A 26,761-nucleotide genomic window follows, 5' to 3' on the forward strand; every position below is an offset into this window, starting at 1 on the left:
TCCGTGAGGTAGTATCTCAATGTTACACAAAGTATGTTAGATAACTGAGAGGGGTGCTTATCCTCAGGCCCTTTTAAACAGTTCACCACACTTGTACCAACTTAAACTTATCAGCAATTCCACTCGGTAAACGCAGTAAACTTAATCAACCTTATGCAGTAAACTTCCTATACTTCCTATACCAGGTATCAACGTCATTAACCATATTACAATAACAATGATAGTTTTAACACATAAACAAAAAATAACATGTAAAACATTCATGCACACATTAACACCAATATGTTTAACGTGGAAACCCAGATAGGGTAAAAACCACTTGGGAATTGTAACCCAAAAATAATTCACTCTTCTAAAGTGAGCTCGGCTAAGAGCCAACCTTATCAACAGTTACAAGAACACTTTCTAGGTGTGCTATCTAGGGGATTTTCACCAAAGATCGTCTAGACCTTGTTGACCTTCAATGAGTGGCCTATCTAAAGGACTTACAAACATTCAATGGAATGTCACCTTACAAAAGGATTTACAAATGAAGACTATTAAGTCCACTAAGTTAAGAGATTTTTTGCTACAATGGTTAGAGGTAACAGTGAAATGATCTAATAAATATGCAACTCACTTTGCTTGTTCAGATCTTCATTTTGCTAATATCTTTGCTTACTGACTAGCCATTACATCAACTCTTCACTCCACTTCAACTCGCACTCCAGGTCTTCTCAGTATGATCTCTTTCAACAACTTTGCACCAACTTGACTAGCAAATGGACCAACAACATTCTCCTTCTTGTCTCTTCTTTATATAGACAGATTTTTGCCGCTTCATCTCAATCATTAGGGTTTCTATGAATTAATCTCATCCACACAATCATCAACCAACTTAGATACACTAAACCTCATGCTATGTAAAACGTTTTTCGAACCTTGCCAGCTGCATTTCCACCTTGGAACTTCAACTTTTCTTAGATCTAAAAACACGTCTTAGATCTTCACCATCAAATCTTTCCTTAATTATTCCAGTCATTGATCTTGCTGAGTAACTTCATCTTTTGTCTTAGAATCTTCTAGAATAATCCAAATCTTCACTTGATATCGTCCTTTACATGATCTTTCATAAATTGTTCTTCTTCTACCGAATTGTGTTCTTCCTTCGTTGAACATCTCCATTACTCAATTAATATTGCACTTGGTTATCACTAAACTTGCTTGGTTAATACTGTTCTAACTTAACCTTCCTCTTTCTCTTCATTTACTGACCACCTTTTCTAACTTAGTGCAACTTACTAACTACTTGTCTTTTCACTTTGCAACTTCATTCCTTTCTTTCCAACCAAAACAACTTGCTTGTACATCATCTTAACACTTCATAAAATCATGTAAAATAATCAAACCAATATTATACTGCCATAGACTAACTCATTAGTTGCCCAATTAAGTTCACATACTCAACACTACTTCTACATCTCATCTTCTATCTTTACCTTCCACTTCTCTATTCAACATCTTATCATTAAGATGACTAGCAACTTACATGAATTAGCACTGTCAAGAAGCTTGACATCAATGACAACATAACAACTGATCTAACTCTTCTACATACACTTCATAGCTCAATTCTGACCTTGTTCCTCATCAGCATTACTTATAGCCAACAATCTCTCCTTTTCTTTCATCAGCATTAGTCGCGTCCAACAAAGTTAACAAATATGTTCTTTGCTACTTGACTTTCTAAACTTGCACAATTGCAACATAGAACTCTCATCTGTGAAACTTGAATGAAAATTTCAACCCAAGCTTCACCCAAAATCTCATTACATTTAATGTGCTCAAAGCATTGCGACGCTTTGTTACGAAAAGATTCTAGGTAAAACTTATAACAAAATATTGCTTTCAAACTATTTAAAAACAACTAGTATCCCTATCTTTCTAAGATGAGAAAATTTTAACAATTGAAAGTCCATTCTATTTTTAAAAATAAATAAGCAAGCACTCATCTTTTCTCAAAATAATTATGGGTAAAAATTGAATCATCTTCTTCTATCTCTTTATTTTAATTTGAAGTATACTAAGGATCATGATATTCTACTCAAGTTGTACTTTCTCTTTTATTAATTGAATTCTATCCAAGAATTCATTTATTCAATTATTAAGGGTTTTCAAGATGAATTATCGGTATCCATTTGCCTTTACAAAAAGCATCTATTGTTCATTAACAATATATGGTACCATGATAATATTATGATAATAGATAGCTTCTATTATTAGTTAATGGTTATCTACTTGTAATCTATTGTAAATATTAGAATGTTTCTAATATTTAGTTAGCCTGTAGATAACTGTTAGTTTTCTATTAGCTAGAATAGAATGTTTCTATTCTTTACGATCGTTTCCTAAGGAAACATCATTCATTCTTCTTGAATATATTGATCATCTTAGTTACTGATTCAAGTTCGGTTGAAATATGGGTTCGAAGAACCACTTTGCCGGTACGGCAAAATTTTGGAAAGGGTTTTAGATTCGTTTGGGTTTGTTCATACAAAAACATGTAAAAATTATAAAAATTATATATATATATATATATATATATATATATATATATTTATGAAGCCTAGAAGCATAGAGTATCATAAAATCATATGATGTAAACTAAGTTAATCATTTAAACAACAAAAACACCATAGGCATAAACTTTAAACACATTTGTAATCATAGCATCATGAATAAAGATCATATAATCATATTTTTCAATTTTCAAGTTCAACATCAAAGATTCAAAACATTAAAAGTAAATCATGATCCATGAATCATAACAACGAGTTCAAGTATCATTGTGTCAACTTCAAGTCAACTAATCATCATGTATAAAATTTTAATATTCATCTTCTTCTTCTTCTTCTTCTCCTCCTCCTCGTAGTCCTTCCACATTCGCTGACTCACCAATAGAGCTAAGGCCAATGGGATCAGCACCAACAACAATAGTATGGGCATCAAAATCTTCAAAGTCTTCAATTGTAAGCTGAGAAACAAAAATATCCAAGTCCACCAACTTTGCATCTACATCCAACCTCTTTGTCTCCCCTTTTTTGTATTCTTTAGTCTTGTGCGAGAGGAGACACAAGTTGTAATGCACAAACACCAAGTTCTCCACTCTTTTTGATTGCAACCTATTGCGCTTCACTAAATGGATGAAAGAATATGTGCTCCAATTTCTCTATGAAGCAGATGAACTAGCAATCTATGAAGACATGACATGTAAATAATTAAAATAAAATTTAAATTATGTAACTTGAATCTTAGAATTTCTAACAATTTATGAAGACAAAGGAGACTAATAACAATTTTTTTAAAATTAAACTTACTTGTCATATCATTTTTATTGCAAGGGGCTACAATGTTTGACATCTTTGGCCATGGAGGTACCACCAACTATGAGCATCCTTCCTAAACCGATGACGAAGAGCATCATTACTTAAATTTTTTGCATCCACAAATTGTAATCAAATCTCGCATTTCATCATCACGAAAGAGTCTTTCAAATGCTGCCTTGTATCCATTAGACACTTCTATGTCTCTATAGGGTGGTATCCTTCCTGGTAGATTAGTATACTGGGTGCTATAGTATTTGGGAGTCAATGCATAAGCAAGCAAATGTAGAGGAGTGGTCTGTTTGTTCCATCTTTTTATAACAATTGCTCGCAATTGTTTGAAGAAGGTCTCTTGAGGATCTTGTTCCTTTTCATTTACAATTTGTTTGATCTTCTCAAGCACTGAGTCTATGCCATCATAGATCTCTCGAAGGCAAGGCCTATCCATGTCTACATACCTAAGCATGATCATGTTGGGGGCGGTGAGATTAATGAGATATTCCACATGTTCCCACCAATTTTCATCCAATATCCTCTTCCTTATTTTGGTTTCCCTCTCAGTATTGCTTTGCCTCCATATAGCCCAATTGTTGTTGATTACCATATTGGAAAGTGCCTCTTTCACTTTCATAAGTCGTCTCAAGACGATTACATTTGATGCAAAATGTGTCTCAACAACCTATAACATAAACTAGAGCAAAAATAATACTAATTGTTAGATGCATACTTGATAAAAGAATACACATCATTACATAATCAAAAAATCAGAAATTGTAAGATACTATTTTTTTTTAAAATTAACTAACTTGAGTTCAAGTTTACTTACCCTCAGCAACTCCAAACGTGAGAACATTCTGAATATCCCTTGAGTCATGTGGTGGTTTGTGATGAACCTCTGGATGTCCTCAACTTTTGCATACATCTCCTTGATCCACTAAATGCTCTTTCCAATCTTTTGTAGCATAAGATTGAATGAATGAGCTGCACAAGATGTCCAAAAAATATGTTGGCATCTCTCTTCAACCAACAAACCAGCAGCTCTACAATTCTTTGCGTTGTCTATTATGACTTGGACAATGTTTCTTGCACCCACTTGTTCAATGGCCTCAATTAGGATATTAGCAATGAATGACATCTTTTACTTGTCCCTCACAATCCACTAATTTTAAAAACATTGCTCCTTTAACGGACACCGCCAAAACATTGATCAATGGACGATTTCTAGCATCTTTCTACCCATCTGAAAAAATTGTCACCCCTATCTCAATCCACAAATCCTTCATGGGCTTCAATTGCTCATCAATCAACTTGAGCTTGTCATCCAAAAAGGTGGTTCGTACTCTCTCAAAACAGGGACCTGAATACCCTACAGGTGTTTTATTAGCACTCCTCAACATCTGCTTGGAATATGGAGAGCAAACAAGATTAAAAGATAACCCATTTACATACAAGCATCTTGCCGCATCAATGTCGGCAATTCCCCTACTTTGATTTTGAAATGTAGATTCAAGTGATCCCTCTCTTTTGTGTCGAATGGGTGCTTCATTTTGAGAATCAGGGGCAGTTGAGGTAATATAGAAGGGGTGATTTTCTATCACAACATCTGGGGTGGATTTCATTCCTTTTGTTCTTTTCTTATTCTTATTACCATCAATGGCATTTTGTCTAAGTTCATATCTCTCTTCAACTTGCTCATGCTCTTCAATATATTTTAATACTACTGATTTTGGCACAGGTGCATTTTGTTTTCCAAGACACTTCTTCATTCCTCTACCAAGGTGTCCACACAAATGACCCACCACACGATAATATGAACTATTTCTTTCTACATCACAACGCCGACATTTCCAATGGAAGCCACCACCTCCTAGAAGAAGTTCTAGAATATCCACATACGTCCACAAAGGAAAATCAAATGGGGTTTCTATTCTTTGTAGGATATTGGCATTGCCTACTGAGGAAGATGTAGATCCCTTTGAAGCTCCTTTTCCTATGATGAGAAATTGTGTACATATTGACATATTGTTATTGAGAATAAAATTTCAGCCTTTATGAAACATTGAAACAAAAGCAAAATAGAACAAGAACTTACCTCTTCCTACCATTGTAAGATTGCAAAAATGTAGCAATGAGACATAAACACTTCAATATAGCTAACAATCCAGTCTTCCAACTCCACCTTGCACAAACTTCTTTTGCACAATCATCTATTTGTAAACCAGAAATGATGTTAGAAGCCAAAATAACCTACTTACATTCACTTTTTAGGGCAACCGAAACTCAAAAAATATATAATTTGTTATAAAAAGCAACTTGAAAGTCATCCGTCCGCTGAAATTTGCCCAACTTCGTCCCAAATTTGATCTGGGCAGCCAAAATTTGCCCGGGTTTGAATTCTGGATTGCGGCTTCAAACTAGCCCAGGGAAAATCAAACCTTGATCGAACCTAGGTCGAACCAGATTAGTATTTCAAACGGGTTCGAACCTAGGCAGGGTTCTTGGGCCAAAACAGCAAACCCGAGTAACTAAGTTGATCATTGTTAATATCAAGCAAATATTTAACAATACTTCGTAATATGGTATCAGAGCAAGGGCAATTTTTTTCGAAAATAATAATAATTTCTTGTTGAAATTATCCGACCCTTACTTTCGAAATTATTTTTTCCATAGCTTATTTGCTTCATGACACCTAGATTTGGCTAGGATTTTGATACGAGTGTCTGCAAATTGTGATTGGAAAATTCATCTACAAATCGTGAGAGGAAGTACTTCTGCGTGTTTTCTAGATGCGTTTTTTGCCTTCTTTTTGCAATTAGACATTTTTTCCAGATGTCTCTTGCAGTCGATACTTCTTAATTGCACACCTGATACACCATTTTTGTGTTGTTTTTGCCATCTCCAAAAACATCTATCCATGCACGCTCATCTCTAAAACAAAAGCAAACATTTTTTACTAGCAATCTCCAATTTTTTCAGCAAGTTTTTCCTTCCATGACTGCCAACTAGGGTTTTGTTCGAAAACCCACATTTATTGGCCCAATTTTTTTATCATAGATTCTTGATGGATTTTTTGAGAGTTCAATTGGGTTATCATATTTTTCTAGGTACCTCGATTTTCGAGCCAGCAGATCCAAAAATCGACAACATATTCTTTCTGAGTTTTTCAAACTCTTCTAGGTACCCCTTCAAAATTTCTAGGTCTTCCATCTTGTTACCTAAAAGTACATGCCTTCACAGATTTTCACATTATTTCACTAAAAAATGTGCTATGGCATCTTTAACTAATATTTTGCTCAAGGGCAATTCAAAATTCAATGGTTGAAATTATAGCACATAGAAGTAGCAAATACTAGCAATCTTTGAATATCGAAATACTCATCAGATTGTTCTAGATTTTACAATGTCCAACTGCAACTTGTACTAATCAGGATACATGGGATCTAAATGATCGGGAGGCGGTGATGCTTCTCAAATTATCTGTAGTTGATGATCAGCTCCCTTAGATTCCATCCGCCAAAACAACTGCCAAGATATGGGAGCATTTGAAGAAACTTCATGAGACATTGGACAAAAGCAGAGCCTTCTTTTTCAAGAACACTCCGTTTTCTATCATCATGGATGAGCAGAAATCGCTCCAAGAATGCCTGAAGAGGATTCAAGAAGTTCGTGATTAGTTGCTTGTCATTGAACACAAGATGGAGAAAGAGGACATTGTGATCATAACCCTCAAAAGTTTACCCAAGTCCTACAAGCATTTTATCAAGACTCTCAACATCACTTCTACTTGTGTTGATCTAAAGTTCACAGATCTCTGCACACTTTTGCGCAACAAAATCGATGGAAACAACAATTCGGTAGCAGTTTCAGCTCCACCTCCATAGAGCAAGCCTTTGTTGTTAAATCCTTTTAGAAGGATAATGGAAAGACAACAAAAGTCATTTGCTACTTCAAGAGGCTCCAAGAAAACGAACATCCAATGCAACTATTGCCACAAGTATGGTCACATGAAGGTTGAATGTTGGAAATGCTTACCTACTCAATCTAAGCAATTCGGTTTGCAGCCCAAAGTAAACTGTGCAACGCACCCTAACCAAATGGAATTTTCCTTTTACACCTTCATGGCTAAAAGACCTATAGATCATGTGAAGTTGTATGCCTGGTACATTGATTCAAGTGCCTCTCGTCATTTCACCCACCGCAGAGACTAGTTTATTGACTACCAACCTTATTCAGATTCTGTTATTTTTGGTGGAGAAGAGTCTATTGTTGTCAGCAAAGGAAACATTTAGATTTAGTTTGCTGGGAGGAATCTCATTTTCCTCGATGTGTAGTATGTTCCAAGGATGGAACTAAATCTACTCTCAGTTAGTCAGTTGTTGTGACACTCTCCACAGTTAGATGTCACCTTCAGTTCACATCAGTGTACCATCTCTGATAGGGCGACTCAATCTATTGTTGCAGTGGGTCTTGAGGATCATGGTCTTTTCTAATATACTAATTCTAGTGATTCTCGGAACTTAGCTATGGCTGCTCAACGATCTTCTGTCAACACACTTCGGCATCAACGGTACGAGCACTTATATGTGCATTATCTCTCTCAGCTTGCTCGGGAAGAGCTTTCCCTCGGATTGCCAGAAATTCATTCCCAATAGCTTGGAGTTTGTGATGCATGCTAGAGTGGGGAGCAACATCCCATACCTTTCACAAGTGGTGATTCAGGGCAAGCTTCTCAGGTACTTCAGCTTGTTCATGTCGATATTTGGGACCCTATGACCACTCCTGTTCTTGGATCCATATATTTTTTGTTGTTTGTTGATGATTTTAGTAGAAAAATGTGGGAAAATTCTCTTAAAGAGAAATCACATGCATTTACTATATTTCAGGAGCTTATACCTTTAGTTGAAAAAGAGTAGGAAATCTATTATTACTCATAGGTCAGACAATGGGGGGAATTTTGTTCTAATGCGTTCTCTAGCTTCTTGGATACTCATGGCTTCAAACGGCAATTAACCACACACCACAATAGAACAATGTAGTTGAACATCGAAACAGAACGATCACCAATATGACTCGACCCATGTTCGAACATAGAAATGTTTCGAAGAAGTTCTGGGCAAAAGTAGTTAACACTGCAGTTTATCTTTTGAATCGGTCACCCACAGTGGTGGTCAAAGGTAAGACTCTGGAAGAGGCCTGGTCAAGTCGCAAGCCTAGAATCAGTCACCTAAAGATTTTTGGCTCTCTTGCTTTTGTTTAAATCCCTGATGCGTCACGCACCAAGTTGGATGCCAAGAGTTAGAGCTCATGCATGTTAGATACAATAGCCTTCACAAAGCCTACTACTTGATCCACACTAAGACATCACATCTCCTGTACAGTCGTAATGTAGTCTTTGATGAGCAGCGAGGACCATTCACGGATGTTTCTCTTGTTCCTAATCCAGTAGACTAGCCTATGAAGGCTTATGATTTGGGAGTGTATCGTCTTAAAATGGAAGCACATCCATGTTAAGAGTATTTAGCCCTCTGAGTAAGTGGTCTAGAGTCATGTCAAGTGCCTTGAATGGGTCTTTGCATGGTTTTGGTTGTTTTCCCCCTGTTCTACTTCTCTCTCTCTATTTCCAGCCTCTTTCTGACAACTTTCTCTGTGAAACTGCGGACTTTGACTTTCTAGGTCAAGGACGACCTGAAGGGTCAAGGTCGACCTCGACCCTGACCAGCAAGGTCGACCTCGTCCCTAACCCCATGTCCAATTTTTAAGTTCCGGGAGTTTTGAGATATCGAGCTTCAGAAAGTTACATTTTCCCACTTCCAAGTTGGTTGTTTCGAGTTTTCAAAATGGTACTCTTAAATTGCATTTAATCTAGGTCCATTTCTAGTGGTTACGGTTAATTGGGATTTAATGCTCCCATGTTAGCCTTCTCTAGAAGTTTGTGTCATAAATCTCTATATAAGATAGCCTTCTCTCATTTTGACATCCATGATCCATCATCCACTTACTATGAGCGACTACTACTTTTCATAAGGAGATATTATATCGAACGATCCATTATCATGCATCCATTTTCAAGTGAGCAAGCATTTTATCATTCAAGCATTCAAGTTTTCCATTGAAGAACAAGGATTGAAGCATTCAAGATTCATCATTCAAAACCCTAGATATAACCATCATGGTGGTGTGATCTTCTTTCAAGATCCTTTGTTCATCTTCTAGATATATTCATTCTTCTCTCAAGGTGGATTCCAAGCATATAATCATGGAGATTTTGATTTACATTTGCTAATGTTACGTTCAAGCTTTCATATCAACATACTTGTTTACATTTCAAATACAATTGCATATCTATTGAACATCATAGCTTCATTGTTAGATTTACTTCTACTACTTGCTAGCTTTCTCTATTTCAATTCTATTTTTAAGGTTGATTCCGAACCAAGGTTTGACCAAGGCAAACCCCTCATCCAAACAACAAAACCATTCTTCTTGCAGATACAGGTGTGGAACAACAAATTAAAGTGCAGATTTGGATACCCTTTTTGCCAAACTTGTGGTATCCGCGAACAGAAATTATGTTAGAGTAGTGCAGGTCAAGGTCGACTTTTTGGGTTACAATTGTGCCCCAAGGCAAGATTGTGCCTTGCGATCTAGGTCAAGGTCGACCTACCTTCGAAAGGACAAAAGTTTTTTGGGTTTTCTCTGTCTCAACATTTCCAGTCCGAAGCTAATTACAGAATTCCCCGAAATTGTGCATAGACATCAGAAATGAGCATTTTCCAGATTCACCCTACTTTGAGGTTAGTATTTGTCTTCTATTTATTAAAGATTTCAAATATATACTTTCTATAGTAGATTATAGGATTTCCTCCTTTCTTCATATTCTCCATAGTTTGATTCATTTGTGTATTGATCAGTTTCTTGTGGTTGATCAAATTGGATCATTCCTTTTGGGAATTTGGGTTAAGGATAGGTCCTATATTCCCCTCACAACACATTTCTTTCTATTCATATTTCCTCCTATTCAGGGAGTTAGGCTTCCATTAGGTCCACTTGATGGGAGGGCTCCAATAGCTCCTACAGCTCTAGTTATACCAATGATCCCTATATAGACACCTCCAACTTCTCTTGTAGGATCACCCAGATTTGTAGATACTTCACCTAAGTTTGATCCAAATTCTTCTGATGAGGAACCTAATCATAGAGCATCTCAGGATACTAATGTTGATCATTCTCCTCTCTGACCTAAGTGGTGGGCTAAGAGACTTGCTGATCTTTATGATGATGAGCTCATTGATGGGAGAATTGTCCAGAAAAAGAGAAAACCTTAAGAGTTTGTTAACTTTTCTCTCATGGCTAACATTCACAATGTGTTTGAAACTCAAACATATTCTGAGGCTAAAGGAATTCTAGAGCAAGACAAGCCATGACATTTGAACACCAGAGCCTGCTAAAGAATAACACCTATCTCTCTTTTGATCGTCTTTCACAGAAGAAACTCATTGGCTACAAATGGGTTTACAAAATCAAATGCAAATCTAATCATACTTTGGATAAGTACAAAGCTCATTTATTTGCAAAGGGCTTTTCTCAGTGTTAGGGCATTGATTATGAGGAGACCTTTGCTCCTACTGCAAACATGAGCACAATCAGATTAGTCCTAGCGATGGCAGCACAATTTGGTTGGAAGGTCCATCAAATGGACGTCAAGGGTGCTTTCCTAAATGGTGACCTACGAGAAGAGATCTACATGTCGCAACTTCCTGGTTTCAAGGTTGTTGGCAAAGAACATCAGGTTCTTAGAATAGTGAAAGCTCTTTATGGCTTGAAGCAGGCCCCTCGAGCATGGCACATGAAAATTGATAAGTACCTCAATGATCAAGGCTTATAGAGGAGTTCTTCAGACTCAAATTTGTACGTCAAGACTACTGACTGTGACATCATCCTTCTAGTTATTTGTGGATGATTTGATCATCACTAGTAGTTCAACGTCTTTAATTCAGGGAATCAAACTAAATTTATGCCAATCTTTTAATATGATTGACCTTGGGTTCATGCATTATTGCCTAGGTGTTGAGGTTTGGCAACAATCTTCTAGTATATTCATCTCTTAGTCCAAATATGTCAGGGCTTTGTTAGACAAATTTCGTATGCAGGATTACAAGCCTGCATCTACACCCATGGAGAAAGGTCTCAAATTATCAGCCAGTTTTGATTCTCCTCCCATTGATGATACTACATACATGCAACTAGTAGGCAACCTCATCTACCTCTGCTAATAGGCCTAATATCAGTTTCACAATCAACTACTTCTCACACTTTATGACAACTCCCAAGGCTAATCATTGGATGGTAGCAAAGTGTGTACTTCGTTATGTGAAGGGCACTGTTTACCGTACTGGTAAAGAAATCAACGCATACAGACAATGGAACAGAATAGCAGAATTATATTCGCATATACCAGACATACATTATGCTTCATAATATCTGTGATAAAAGATGATTTACAATGATGCCAGACAGGATATAAATACTATCCGCCAAACCTTCCCGGAGGAGTCCGTCGGCCACAAACATTATGTCCGCTACAAACTATTTACCCGTCGGCTACAAAATACAAAACACCGACGACAATCATTCCATCGGCTACAGAAACACCACCGAGACCATCCAAACAGCTGACACCATCCCCCCCAAAAAGAAAAATCGTCTCTGGACGACAATTATAAAATATCTGAAACAAATAGATACAAGCTTTTCAAATAGAAAGATAGCACCTTAATTTTGCCTTCAGGCGTCGCCATTCTACAACAACGACAAAGTCAGCTGGCCATTCTGTGACAGCGACGGAGTCTTCCTGGCACCATATATTTGCAATTTAAATCCGTTGACTGCCGGAGGCACCTCTTGCTCGTCTAATGTCTCCAATTTTATCACCCGATTGTCGCCGACCTCCCGGGTCTGATATGGCCCAACCCATCTTGCCTTAAACCTTTCCTGTTTGATTTCATCCTGACCGTCGTACTTGAGTACCAACTACCCCGGCTGAAACCTACTAAGTTTTTCATGCCACACCTTATGTCTATTCCGTGTTACCTCCATTGCCCACTGTGCCTCCGATCGTCGCGCATCTAGCTTCTCTCCTTGCTGTCAGTACCCTTCAAGTAATTTTATGGTGCGATGCGTTCTCTTCCTCCTGTGCAGTCCGTTCACCGTGTACCAAATGGTGGGATCTTTCTTTTTTCTGGGTTTGGACTGTATGTTCTTCCCCTCAGCTTCAAACGTAACCGCCTTTCCTTCTTCCGCTGCTCTGTATTCCTTCAGACACTCATTTTCCTCTGTTTTCTCACCTTCGTCGACCCTTAGCATATTGCAACTCGAAAACAATTCGTAGTCTTCTATCTGCCAATGGTTAAGGCCATTCACCGAGTCCAGGTCGTCGTCATTTGATCCTCCGTCAAGTCTCAATACTCCTGCTTCGTCCAGTTCCATTCTCCTCTTTCCTTCGTCATCACTCTCGCCTTCACTTTCAAAATCTGACGATGTTGCCTCCTCGCCGACCATTTGCGTGTGCAGGTCAATTGTAAATCTTTTGCCTCCACCCTCTATTGATAGGGTATTTCGTTTCCAATCATGTTTTACTTTTTCTTGCACCAACCAATCCCGTCCCAGAATAGCATCATATCCTTTTCTTTTCAATGGAATAACCACAAAATCCAATAAAAATGGTTGCGTTCCAATAGTTACCGGTTGCGCCTTCAAGATTCCCAACGGTTTGATTCCGTGTTGGTCTGCCGTGAGCAACTAGAATGTAGGTGGCCATAAGGTCGGCTTTCCCAACTTCTTCCAGGTATCCTCTGGTAACACATTCATGCCGGACCCTCCATCGACAATTGTGTCTATCAGAACCTTTCCCAAAATTCCCATCTCGACGATCGCCGGATGCCTTCCTGTCGTGAGAGCCAGAAGCATTGGGTCTGTTGCCGCCGTTGCACTACTATCCCTTCCTGTGTCCTCCGTTGCTTTCGAAAATGGTGCATGATTTAGAATGGCCGTCCGTAACTAGGGCATTGTGAGAAGGTCACTTATCTTGACCGATATCTCTGTTTGTAAGATCTGTCGTACAATGTTTTGTTCTGCGAAGTTCCTTGCCAAGGTGCCAGTGATGTCCTTCAACTGAGATGTCCCCGCCGACGATGCCTTTGCAATTTTCGACTGCGCTTCCCCCAATTTTCTCTTTTCCTCCGCTTGCCTCCCTGTAATTGCCAGAAACTCTTCTATATCTGTGCCGACAATGATCAAGTTTACTCTAGACTTTGGACACTTGAAATCTTCGTGATCACCAGGTCCGCACCATCTGCATAACAATTTCGATGTGTTTGCCGTTGTACAATCCCGCACAAAATGACCCCACAAATTACATGCTCGGCATTGAACGATCGGCCGTCCATTTGCATCATACTGAGTTTGACTTCGGCTCCCATTATTATTGTTATTATTTTTATTGTTATTTTGCCCTCTGCTATTATTCCTGTATCCTCCGGATGTGGCACCTGCACTATTCGTATTTCCGCTACTGCCCAATGGGGAAGCCTCTTGTGTAAGAAACACCTGTGGAGATCCTCTTGTCTTCATGTTAAAGGGGCACTCTTTTGTGGAATGGCCTATGATCTGACAAATGTCACAAAATTGGTTCTTTGGACACGATCCTTTAGTATGACCGTCAGTCTTACACTCTGTGCACCATAATTCACTGCCTTTTGGCTCCTTGTGCATGTTTTTAAACTCCATCATGCGAACCATATCCTTCTGTAGGGCACGAATCTTCTTGTTGTTGCCTTCGTCGTCGCTGCTATCATCTTTGGCAGGCTTGTCATCATCAGAATTAGAGGAGCTAGTTTTCTTCTTCTTTGTCTTCTGTTCACTTTCAAGGTCCAGTGCTCTGTTATATGCGTCCACATATGACGACGATGGCACAATTTTCATTTTCCTCTGCAACTTTGAGCGTAGGCCGTCTACGAACCATCTTTTCTGCAATCCATCCACCGGCTTGCTTTCCATTTTGTTTATTAAGTCTTTTAATCTCCTGGCGTAGACGCGGACAGTTTCGTGCTTCCCCTGTTTGGTATTGAAAATCTCTGCTACGATTTCATTATCATCCCGCAAGAGTTTAAATTCTGCCAGGAACTCCTTTTTAATGTTATCCCAGGTATTTAGCTTTTGTGGATCCGTATCCGAAAACCAATCAATCGCCACCCCCCGTAGGGTTGCTGGAAATTGCCTGACCCATTCATTGGCATCTGTGATTGCATTTGCCCGCCAGATCATCTCACATGCCTTACAATGTCAGATGGGGTCGGCTGTACCATCGCCCTCAAACTTCGGCAACTTTTCTTTGGGTCCCGCCATCACAACTAAATTTGGTAGAGAGGCGTTACTGGGTCCTGTGACACTGGCTCTGTTTACTCCAACACCGGAGGTCTGTACTCTCGCACCGACTGTCTGCACTCCCACACCGGAGGTCTGAACTCCCACACCGGAGGTCTGCACTCCTGCACTGGCGGTCTGCATTCCCCCACCGGAGGTCTGAACTCCCACACTGGAGGTCTGCACTCCCACACTGGCGGTTTGAACTCCTACACCGGAGGTCTGCACTCCCACACCGGTGGTCTGAACTCCCACACCGGAGGTCTGAACTCCCACACCGGAAGTCTCAACAGCTGCGAACCTTGGTGAAGAAGAAGGATCTTCTGAAGTTGTCTCCCGTAGAAGTGTATCCCGGACGAAGAGGTCACTCCACGCTCGTGCTCCCTCGGCACTGCGAGCCGTGCGAGTTGATGCTCTTCCGTCTGAATTTTCTTCCCTCAGCAAACACAAATTCAAGAACTCCTCCCGTGCTTCTTCCACCAATTCCACCCATTGCCGAGTCTCCTCCAACAATTCTTCGGTGCTCCGGTTTCCGTCGGCAATCTTCTGAAATCTCCGTCGATGTTCATCTTGCTGTGCCAGAATTAAATTCTCTTGCGCAGTACGGGTTCCATCTTATTCCAAACCTTGCTAAGCTGATTTGGCATTAATCTTCATTCCTCCCACCTTCCAGATTCATAAGGCAACGGCGCCAAATGTTTACCGTACTGGTAAAGAAATCAACGAATACAAACAATAGAACAGAATAGCACAATTATATTCGCATATACCAGACATACATTACGCTTCATAATATCTGTGATAAAAGATGATTTACAATGATCTTAGATGGGATATAAATACTATCCGTTGAACCTTCTCGGAGGAGTCCGTCGGCCACAAACATTATGTCCGCTACAAACTATTTACCCATCAGCTACAAAATACAAAACACCAACAACAATCATTCCGTCGGCAACAAAAACACTGCCGAGACCATCCAGTCGGCTGACATCATGGAGCAGAATCATATTCGCATATACCAGACATGCATTACGCTTCATAATATCTGTGATAAAAGCTGATTTACAATGATCCCAGACGGGATATAAATACTATCCGCCGAACCTTCCCAGAGGAGTCCGTCGGCCACAAACATTTTGTCTGCTACAAACTATTTACCCGTCGGCTACAAAATACAAAACACCGACAACAATCATTCCATCAGCTACAAAAACATCGCCGGGACCATCCAGTCGACTGACAGGCACTATAGATTATGGACTTCTTTACTCTCGGAGTTCTAATCCTAGACTCAGTGGTTTCACAAATTCAAATTGGGCAAGCTATGTTGACGATAAAAAGTCAACTTCTAGATATGTGTTTAGCTTGGGATCTGATGTCATCACATGGACTAGTACGAAGCAGCAAGCAGTTTCTCTCTCCTCCATAGAGGTTGAATATAGAGGGACTGTTAATGTAGGATGCGAAGTTGTTTGGCTTCGTCGGATGCTTGGGGATATGCAAATGTCACCAGTAGGACAGACCACTTTTTTTGGTGACAACAAAGGCGTTATCAAATTAGCACAGAATCCAGTCTTTCATGAACGAACCAAGCATGTGGATGTTCACTATCACTACATACTACAATTGGTTGAAGACGAGACAATAGACATGCAGTATGTTCCTATAGTGGATCAAACTGGATACATTCTCACCAAGCCTCTTGGTCCTGATAAGTTTGTCAAATTCAATGAACAACTTGGTGTTGTGGATAGATTAACCATTAAGAGAGGGTATTACAATAATAGATAGCTTCTATTATTAGATAATGGTTATCTATTTGTAATCTATTATAAATATTCGAATGTCTCTAATATTTAGTTAGCCTGTAGACAACTGTTAGTTTTCTATTAGCTAAAATAGAATGTTTCTATTCTTTACAATCGTTTCCTAAGGAAACATCATTCATTCTTCTTGTATATATTAATCTATTGATCATTGTTAATATTAAACAAATATTTACCAATTACTTCGTAATAGATAACTGGTGCCTGTATGTTGTGATTCTCAATACAACTCTCATGAATTTGTTTATAGAATCAATATCTAAGGTTGGTCCTCCTCATTAAGTCAAGATTAATTGTTCAAGATTGCTTTTCATCGCATCTTCTTGTTCAGCAATCTTAAAATAATAAATTCCTTATGTTTTATTTAATTTTCTATATAGAAAACTCTTGCAATTCAAACAGTACTTGACAATTGGCTCTCACCTTTGGAATTTCATCACTTTCTATATTAGCACTTACTTTTAGTCTCATGATCTCATTAACAAACCAAAACTCCCTAGGTTCAAGGCTGATAAAAACATTGATACATGCTACCATACTATCATAGAACACTCCATTTCAATAGACTATAGAATGGTGTCTCTAATCTTCTTTAGCGAACAAAACAAATCATCAACTGTGTTAAAGCTATCTTCACACAAATTACTAAACCCTAGCCAAATTGTTCTTCCATGTGACTCGGACTAACATTCGAGTAGAGATTGCCTCTAAGATTAGTATATTCAAAAATTGCTAAAGGCAACTAGTAAAAGTTGATCAAGAATGTATTTTAAAGTTGGAACTTTTATACATTTCTTGTGTTAATGTTCAACAATGACATTGTGTTCATTTCATTTTGTATTCTCATTTTGGATGCTAGTGGAAGATGTTTGGTGCTAAACTGCCAACTCTTTCAAGGGTTTGTGTAAATTTTTTAAGCCAGCCATACAATGCTTCAAAAAGCAATCACAACTGGAATATATTTGAGCACATACATTCCAAGAGGTGCAACAAACTGTCAATGCAGAGATTGAATAATGTTGTCAATGTTCATTGCAACCTTTATCTCTTTCTCAACAAAATCCCAGACTCTAACCTATGTCTCACTCTATTAAAGGTTGATGCACAATCAAATAGAATCATCCAATTGAGGACCTCATCTTCACTAAGGATGATCATAATCAGGTCAGTTAGGTTGATCTTGGGACAAAGGCAATAGCCATGATGGTAGAGGAGTTAACATAAGCAAATCTCTTGGAAATTGTTGTCACTCACACATAGGACATATCATGGCTATATCGACATCAAGGACCTATTAGGATGCAAGTGTAGGACCCACCATAGAGCTAGTGACATTGGATCAAGTGATGTAGGCTCTCTCAATTATAGTTGTACTTCTGAACTTTTGGTTTTGATAACATGGATATTCTCAGAATCCATGAATTTTGTATACCTAAAACACTTGAATAGTTAAAATTTTTATCTTTTAAAATATCATTTCCTGCAGCACAAATTCATTCTTGTAACCATATATTTAACAATGTGATCATATTAGCTTCTAATTGATTAGTTTATTCTGCTTTTGAAGTTAATTTAGTGGAGGGTGCATAAAAAAAAATTATATCACTCTTTTAATCACTTACCTCCTGGTACCTCCTGTCAGAGTATGGTACATGAAAAATGGGGTCTCATCTATCCTGGTTTACGACTCTCTCAGATAAGGATGGGTATTATATGAGTCTCTTTTACCCATAGAATACAGTGGAGGATTTTTTAGAAATATTATCAGGGAACTGTCTTATTAAAGCTTATACTCACAAATATAGAATAGCACATAGAGAGCAAGTCAATTTTAAGTAGCATTTATCTCTAACCCGTTTTACAGATATTTTAGAGGATTTGTCATCAACTTGCTATGTTTTGAAATGCTTTGTGCTCATGAACAATTTTCGTTATCTTCTAGATAAGACTAACAGATGATCTTAGGTGAAAGGCAGGGAAGATTTCATGCAGGTACAAAAGGATCAAGGGCAAATAAAAATGTAAATCTGAATGCAATGGCGTATGCATGAATAAGTTCAGAATTTTACATATAGATTTCCCAGGCTATTATCCATCCAAGAGATGAAATGTTGTAACAGCAAATCAAGAATATAAATGAGTTTGGAGCTCCCTATCTCCTCATATGTAATATCTGCATAATAATGTGGAATCTGTATATTTATTATTTTTAGAATCAGAGCCTTTGGTCCTTTGGTCCCGGGCAACACAAGGGCTTTTCTTTCCCCCTTTATTTTTCCCCTGTGCCCGCACTTGAATGGGGTCTAACATTAAAATTTTATCAATAAAATTATAAAAAGGCCCAAGTTTATCATCAATAAAAAAAAAGCTTTGAATCCTTACAAAAAAACCTCTCCATTTCATGTTATTTTCAGTTTCCTGGGTTTGAATCACAGAGAAAAATCATATTGCCAAGTCTATGTCAAGACTAAGTATAGTAACTCTGGTTGTGACTGTAAGGAATGTCCCACATATCCTGGTGGTAGTCTCTTACCTAATAACCAAGGTGTTACGATATTTTTTCTGCACTGTTGATTTGGCAAAAATCACACTTGTTTTCTATCTGCTGATGTGATAACCTGAGACAAGCTTAAATATTCAGATCATTTTATTTGTTTGCTTTATTTTATTCATGATGAATGGAGAGAAATAAATAATGTTATCTGCAGATTAATAGCTTGTATGCTACTACCCTAGTTGTATGGCAAGAATTTCATGAATTCCGCTGGCTTATTTATATATTACGATCAACCTGCTGAGGAGTTCTCTCATCAATAAAATAAATATGGGCTCAGGAGTCCCCTTGTCATAGTACTCTTGTAGTAGGAAATCGGTGGCTGGTATTTCCATTCATAAAGACAACAAAGGTCAATGAGTTTATGCAAATGTCAATCAAACTGATACTTTACAAGCGGAAACCAAAGGCTGCCAGTAATTTTCCTAGCATATTCTAGTTACACTTGTATAAAGCTTTTGCATATCCAATTTCATAATGACAACAGTCCTGTCCTATGTTGTAAGGGAATAATACTTGAGTTACAGACCATATGGCACAAAGTTACAGACCTATTCTAATCCAATTATTCAGCCTGAGCCTTTTTGGGTATGCAGACAAGTTTGATGGCATTTATTGCTTCAGCATATGCTTCTTGTGCCTTGATCCTCCATGAAACTTTATCCCAAAGTGACTGATAAAAAGCCACAAGAAAATCATCTGGGCTCTGAGCTTTGTCCTTGTCGAAAGAGAACACACAAGCAAACAAAGTTCCTTGATAGTTGCCAGACAGGTTATGGCCTTTAAATCCCACAATGATTGGTGAAAACTAAACGCCACAGGAAAATCATCTGGCCTCCGAGCTTTATCATTGTGGAAAGAGAACACAAACAAATGACTTTCCTTTATAGTTGCTAGATACATTATCGCCTGATTTTCCACTTGTTCAATCAGCTTAAAGGAATTTATAAGGAAAGTTTTTGGGCCTAAATTTGTCCCCGGTTAAAGGGATTTTACTTAAAACAGATACTCAAAGTTGGGATAGTGACAAAGAATTTGATGACCAAACTGTTTTGCAAAATGATATTTTTGTTTGATTCAATGGCTTGAAATTAAATTGTGTTTATGTATTGCCTACTCATAGCATATTTAGGAAAAAATCTTGTATTGAGCACTCAGCGTTCCCTGGATCTACTCCGTAGTAGTATTCTCTATTTTGGACCACTACAGCTTCCTAGATTTTCCATTGATCTTAATTACAGATTACAAAAAATTCAAATAACCCGGGTCCCTGCTTTGTTTCTTGGGTTTGAGCTAGTCAATAGAAAATAATGCCAAATGCACTTCAAATTTTATGCTATGATCATTCTTTTGATGTGTATAAGTTTTCCCACGATTTTAAACATTTTATGACCTTTGATTTTATAGAATTCCTTCCCCCATTACAAGACAATGGAATGAAACCCAGGTTGTGTTATCCACATAATTTCAAGCATGAACTGTGTGTGAATGCTAGTCCGATCTCTTCACATTATCTCTAGTTATAAAGATCAATGGTCAAATACAATGGCATCCAACCATTGGCACTAATATTATAGTAGGGGATTCCCATTTATTGAGGATAATAACTCTTATCATTTTTTCCATGAATTATATATATTGCAGTCAAGAAAAGCTATGTTCTTAAAAACTCTACTTAAGAAACCTCGAAGTACAAGTCAAGTAGATTTCGTTAGAATGATTGTCAAATTATAGTTTCATCGCCTATAATTGTCATGTGTAAGAATAAATCATATATAAATTGGTGAAATATTTCTTCACACAAGCACAATCAGACTCGCCTTTTTGTATTTATATTTTATTATACATCTATATGTTTTATCAAAATTTAAGTTTGAATATAAATAACACCCCACTAGAATTAGTAGAGTAATTTTACAGTAAACTTGCAACAAATCATAACTCTTAAAAGCAATGTCATATATACTGGGTTGTGTGAGCATAAACATATATTTAGTACTTGATGTAGAAAAAATGAATACAAAGTACTACAAAGATTACATATGCTTTTAACCTTAGACGAATGAAGTCCATGGCAAAGGATAACAAGTTGTTTCGACTCAGCACCATCCAAAATTCCTACTAACATCTCCCCATACTTGTTTGAAATTCTAATTCTTTCCTACAACCAAAAGAAAAAGAATGAATATCAATTACAACTGTCATGAATCATTGACCACTAATGTCTAACACAACATACATTTCTCTCAAATGGTATATCATGTACATCATCAAGAACAATTGTCTATTAATTAGTGACTAAAATGTACTTTCTTTGCAACTAATTCTTTTAATATGTACAAGCCAAGTTAAAGTTTTCAAGAACTGTTCCAAATCAAAACTTTTCTGCAATAGGAATTCATTCTAGACCTTAACAGATGTGATATTATTAGAATCCTTTGATGGAACCAAAATTGTAGTTCTTTCATACAACCAAAATAAAAAGAGGAAGTATCAAGTACAAAATCACATATATCATTGACCAACTAAAGTCTCCACAGAAATCCTTTCTCTCAAATGCTATATCACTTCATCGAGAACAATTATACCATTTTCATCATCAAGAACAATTGTTGATTAAATTAGTAACTTGTAGACCTTGACAAATCCAATATTGTAACCTTTAAATCATTAAAAGAATCTAAAAATTTAGGAAGAAAACAATGCTGAAAGATTCTAGTGGCTGGTAATAAATTGAACTTTGATGGTGCATCAAGGGGCAATCCTAGCTAAGAGTGTGCAAGGTACTTACTACAAAATAGGGAGGAGCTTTCTTGATAGGGAGGCCTCATCATCTTGGATCTAAAACCAATAACACTCGTGAACAGGAGGCTTTAATTGCAGGTTTAACTATGGTATATAAGGTGGGCTATTATGAGAGACTAAGATAGAAGATGACTCTCAGGTGATGATAAATATGTCGAAAAAGACACATATGCCAAAAAAGAAAATGAAGGCCTATTTAGAATAAGTGCTTTCAAGGACAAGAAAGGTCGAATTGGTAAGTGAAGATTGCTGTTATCACAAACAAAATAAGGCAGCTAATCTTTTAGCCTACATGAAAATAGATTGCTCAATATTAAGTTTAACTACTTTTGAAAGCATAGTTGTATAGTTGCACTTATCACTGATCTATTGGCAATAAGTGAACTTATCATGATATTTTGTTGACGATGATAATTTCCAACATTTTATTGCCGATTTCTATTGGCGATAAGTTGCCCGCTTATATTCGATAAATTGGCGATAGGCAGTTAAAACATCACCCATAGCCGAATAATAGGGCATTGACAGAAAAACAAAATCTCATTTTGCATTGTTTGAGTTGCATGTCGCTATTTTGGCCAAAAAAAAACTTTCCATGTCTTGAAAGGTGATTTGCAGAGATCTAGAGCAATTCTTGCAGATGCTCAGTGGCAAAATTGGGGTGGAAATGTCCCAAATTTGCAAAGACTTGACCTCCAAATCCTATCCCAGCCCTCTAGCTCATCCAGTTGTAAGCTCAATTGGAGCTTGTTTGAGGCCATCCCCATGAAGAAGAGGAACAAGATATGCAGAAACGCCTCAATGACCTTGTCTCTGTGCAATATAACCTTCGCCTGCGCAGAAGGAAGGTAAAGAAAACACCAACTTGGATGAGATCTACAAGCTGTGAAGGGGAGTAGCTTCACAGTGGAATTGGATGACATCTAGATGATGAGGATGAGGAGGTTGATGATCATGAGGAGTCATTGCTAGTGCCAGCATCATCTACACTCAGGATGGTGGTTAACTGCCAGTTGTGCACAAGGAGGAAGCACAACTACAACAAACTTCTAGGACCAGACCCCCTACCCCTCCAATAGTTTTTACTAGAGCTGCTAGGAATGGGATGAGGAATATGTAGACTATTTGGATGTTGTACTTGTATTTACTTATAATTTTACAAAGACAATTTGCTTTTTTTAATTTGCTTCAAAAAGTTTCGAGTTCAAACTCTCAAGCTATGGCTACCAGCCATCAGCATTCAACATGAGGATGGCATTTTGTACCCTATTTGCATTTAAATATATCTAGACTAGGCTTTTTTTTTTACTAATTTACTGACTCCTTAGATGCATCTCCTCATTGAATTTTGCAAACAAAATGCATCTCTAATTAGATTTAAGCAAATTTTTAATTTGCCAATTTTTTTGGCGATAATTTGCCAATTAATCCCAATTTTTTGCCCATTTGTTTTGGCCCTCGTCGATAAGTTGTCAATAAGTTGTCAATAACTATGATTGAAAGAATTAATAAAGGGGTGGGAAGTTTATTATGTATCATTTCTATGGAGAGAAAGGTCAAGTTTTAATTATTCATCCTAAGGCTCTATTTGTATGTTATAGTCCCAGATGCTTATTTGTGATCGCTAACTGATATCTTGTTTCTCAATTATATAATTGTGCAATATTTTCAAGGTGTTTGTTGTAATGAGAAGGAAGGGTTTTAAATGCCGCTGGTTGCATTTATTTCAATGGTGGTATTCAAAAGTATGGTTCGCTCTTGTGGTTTTTTGTGGAGATGCACTATATGGGATATCTCTGGATTTATTGTTTCTTTTTCATCAAGGGAGGTGAAAGTGCTGAGATCACTAAAAAACTATGAAGGAAAGGTCATGTATCTGATTTGAGGTTGAAGAAGATATTTTGCTATCAAAACTGCAGGATCTCATTCTTATGAAGACAGTAATTGGTCTAGATGAGGTTGGTCAATGCCAGTATTATATGGTTGAGGGCCATGATAATAATGGATTTCTGTAACAAGTTGGAGGAAATGGATAGTAATATAGAAGTGAGAAAATGCATATCAAAGCTTTAATCATTTAGTGTGGTTGATGATGAGGATTTCTTGTAGTATGTCCCCATGATGCCCTCTCAGTATGTTTGTTTTTGTTCAGAGTAAGGGCAAGGTATATGTGGCAGAATTCAACATGCTTAGTAGGGGAATTTGTATTCTCAAGGATTTATATCAGCATGTTTGGCAGATGATAAAAGTAAAACACATGTTGATTTTCCAACATAATGAACTATTGAAAGTTACAGATGGCTATTCACAAATTGACACAACCTATTTGTTGATGGCATTTGCTTAGCTGGTTTGGAGTCCACATCTCCTCCTATTATGGTCATGGTGGTTCTTGACTCGAGGGAAGATGTGCTTAACAGGGCTGTGAGGGCCAGTACAATTTATTTCTCATTGGGGAATGTTTAATTAATATTTAGCTGCTTGTAACATGCTATGGATTTTGAGTCATGCCCCTACATCTGGAGAAGGAACTCATCACCAGCTGGCAAGGAATTGAGGCAGCAATTGGTCAAAAAGAAAATAGAGATCAAGGCATAAACAGTAACTAAGATAGCAGTAATTAATCAGCAATCTAGACAATAATTAATCAACAATTGGGACAAAATGGCGATCAAGACAAAATAGTCAATAGATAAATTGTTAACAAATATGAAGGGGTGCAAACAGAAAAAAAGAAATAAATGATTAAATGGAAATATGAGGAGTGTGTTCCTTCTCAAAGAACACCACTACCCAAGGAATTATAAAATATTAAAGGAGGGCTGTGATAGAGAGAACACCATCCAGCAATCTGAAACATACAGCAGTACATCACATCAGCATTTAATCATTCAAGCATTGAACATCCTTGAAGGAACTCAATACACTCAGCAGATTATATTAATCAAGCAATCAAACCTCTCAGCGGATCATTATATCTGTGAACACCATCTTCAGAAATACAGAAGTAAGTCAGCCAAGTGCTCAAGAACTAAAGCAATTCACAAGATTGTTCAGCACCTATTTATAAGAATTCAGCTGTAGAATGGCAGATTGATATAACATCAGATATGCCTATTTACAAGTATTTGTGATATATCTATATGTGTGTGTATGTCTATGAATAATAGATAATGCTGAGATATTTTAATTGAATATTAGATGTCTCAATTGTCTGCAAACTGTTTACCGCATAGGTTAATTAAGAAACGCACACAGATAATGAACACGAACAGCAGTACTCCTTCATTCACATATGCGCACAGATTATATAACTCGTGATAAGATGCTTTACAATGACCCCAGAGGGTGTATAAATACTTTCCACCGAACCTTCTAGAAGGGTCCGTCGGCTACAAAACAATCCTAATCTACCCGTTGGCTACAAAAATTTTACCGACAACAACACCCTGTCGGCTACAGTTTCTACCAACGACATCATCCCCCCCAAAAGAAGAAAGTCGTCTCCGGATGACAATTACAAAATACAATTACAACATATCCAGGACAGATTAACAAAACAGAATACACTAACTAGTCCCCAAAATGTGTTGCATCTGCAGCCTCTGTGAACACCATACTATCTCATTAATCAAGCTAACCTTGATAGCCACCTGTGCCACTTTCTCTGCTTTCAACTACTGGGTACCCTAAGTCAAGCGTCGCTGAACTGCCTTCAACTGGATGATCAACTCCTCCTGAGCTCTCTATGCATCCACCAAGACAGCCTTACGTCCAACACCTACTCCAAGTGCCTCTGGTACACAAACACTCCATGCTTGTAGCAGCTCCAGGTCTCATCAACTGGTCACACTTCCCACGACTGATATCCGCAACGACTGGCGGGGTCAAGAGGCAGCGCCCCTGCGGGGTCCTGGGGCAGCGCCCTAGTTGTGCTCCCTATCGCAATATAGGGCGGGGTCGAGGAGCAGCGCCCCTCGCCGCCAAGACCAAATTAGCACTCCAAAACCCACACAAAACTGCATGGAACGATGCCGAATGTTTACCGCATGCATTAATTATGTTATCCAGGTGAATCCAAGTGGAACCGCGACAGGTGGGGCCAAAAAGTGGCCCAAAAAAGCACTAAAATTATGTTTTTTTATTATTATTTTTTGCCAAACGCTAAAGTAAAGCCTATTAGATGTATTTCATTCATCTAATTTCTCATTTGCTTTGTCATTTTGCTCTCTCATTTTGGTGTGGCCATTTTGCAAGTTTGAAGAGAAGGTTGTAGAGATTGTTTGTGGAGTCTCAAATCTTTCAAATAATCAATGTTGAGTGTTCCAGGTATGCATTTGATCCTTCATTTTGCTTCTTTCATAGTTTGTTTTTAGTTTTTTTTTAATATTTATTGTTCTAAATTTTTATCAAGTTTTGTATAAGTTCTGAAATATTTTTTAAAATTTGTTTTTATAGATTGCAAGAATCCAAGAATGAGTAGTCAGGGTTCAGTGGGTGGGGTGGGATCCCAAAGATTTAAAATTAATAGAGGCTCTCCTTTGTGGAAGTATACAACAAGAATTGAGCAATGTGTTGGAGGGGGAGGGTATATATGGAAATGCAATTTTTGCCAAAACCAATATAGAAGCTCCTATTACCAGGTTAAACATCATTTGATAGGTCCACCAGGTCAAGGGATTTCCATGTGTGAGGGGCCCCCAGAGGGAGGTAAAAAAGGGTTGTCGGCTCTTCAAAAAGCAGGCATGTTAAAAGAACAACAAGGCAAAAAAAGATAAGTCAAAGCAAAA

The 26,761-nt window shown here is 37.8% G+C and overlaps 1 protein-coding gene across 3 annotated transcripts in view; it reads right to left on the bottom strand.

Annotated features, from left to right (window-relative positions):
* Window positions 1-26,761, bottom strand: part of LOC149578856 (putative uncharacterized protein YDL057W) — a 143,535-nt gene that overhangs the window by 111,975 nt on the left and 4,799 nt on the right. For 2 of the 3 annotated variants that reach the window (XM_089832161.1, XM_089832176.1), the window contains one exon: window positions 21,220-21,327. The exons of the other annotated variant lie outside the window; for it this stretch is intronic. In XM_089832161.1, coding sequence (XP_089688287.1) covers window positions 21,220-21,327 — 108 coding nt within the window. The remainder of the gene's footprint in view (window positions 1-21,219; window positions 21,328-26,761) is intronic. 3 annotated transcript variants of the gene reach the window in all.

The sequence above is a fragment of the Cupressus sempervirens genome, chromosome 1, assembly GCF_028749045.1.
Source record: "Cupressus sempervirens isolate cs-2001-9-10 chromosome 1, ASM2874904v1, whole genome shotgun sequence".
NCBI lineage: Eukaryota > Viridiplantae > Streptophyta > Pinopsida > Cupressales > Cupressaceae > Cupressus > Cupressus sempervirens.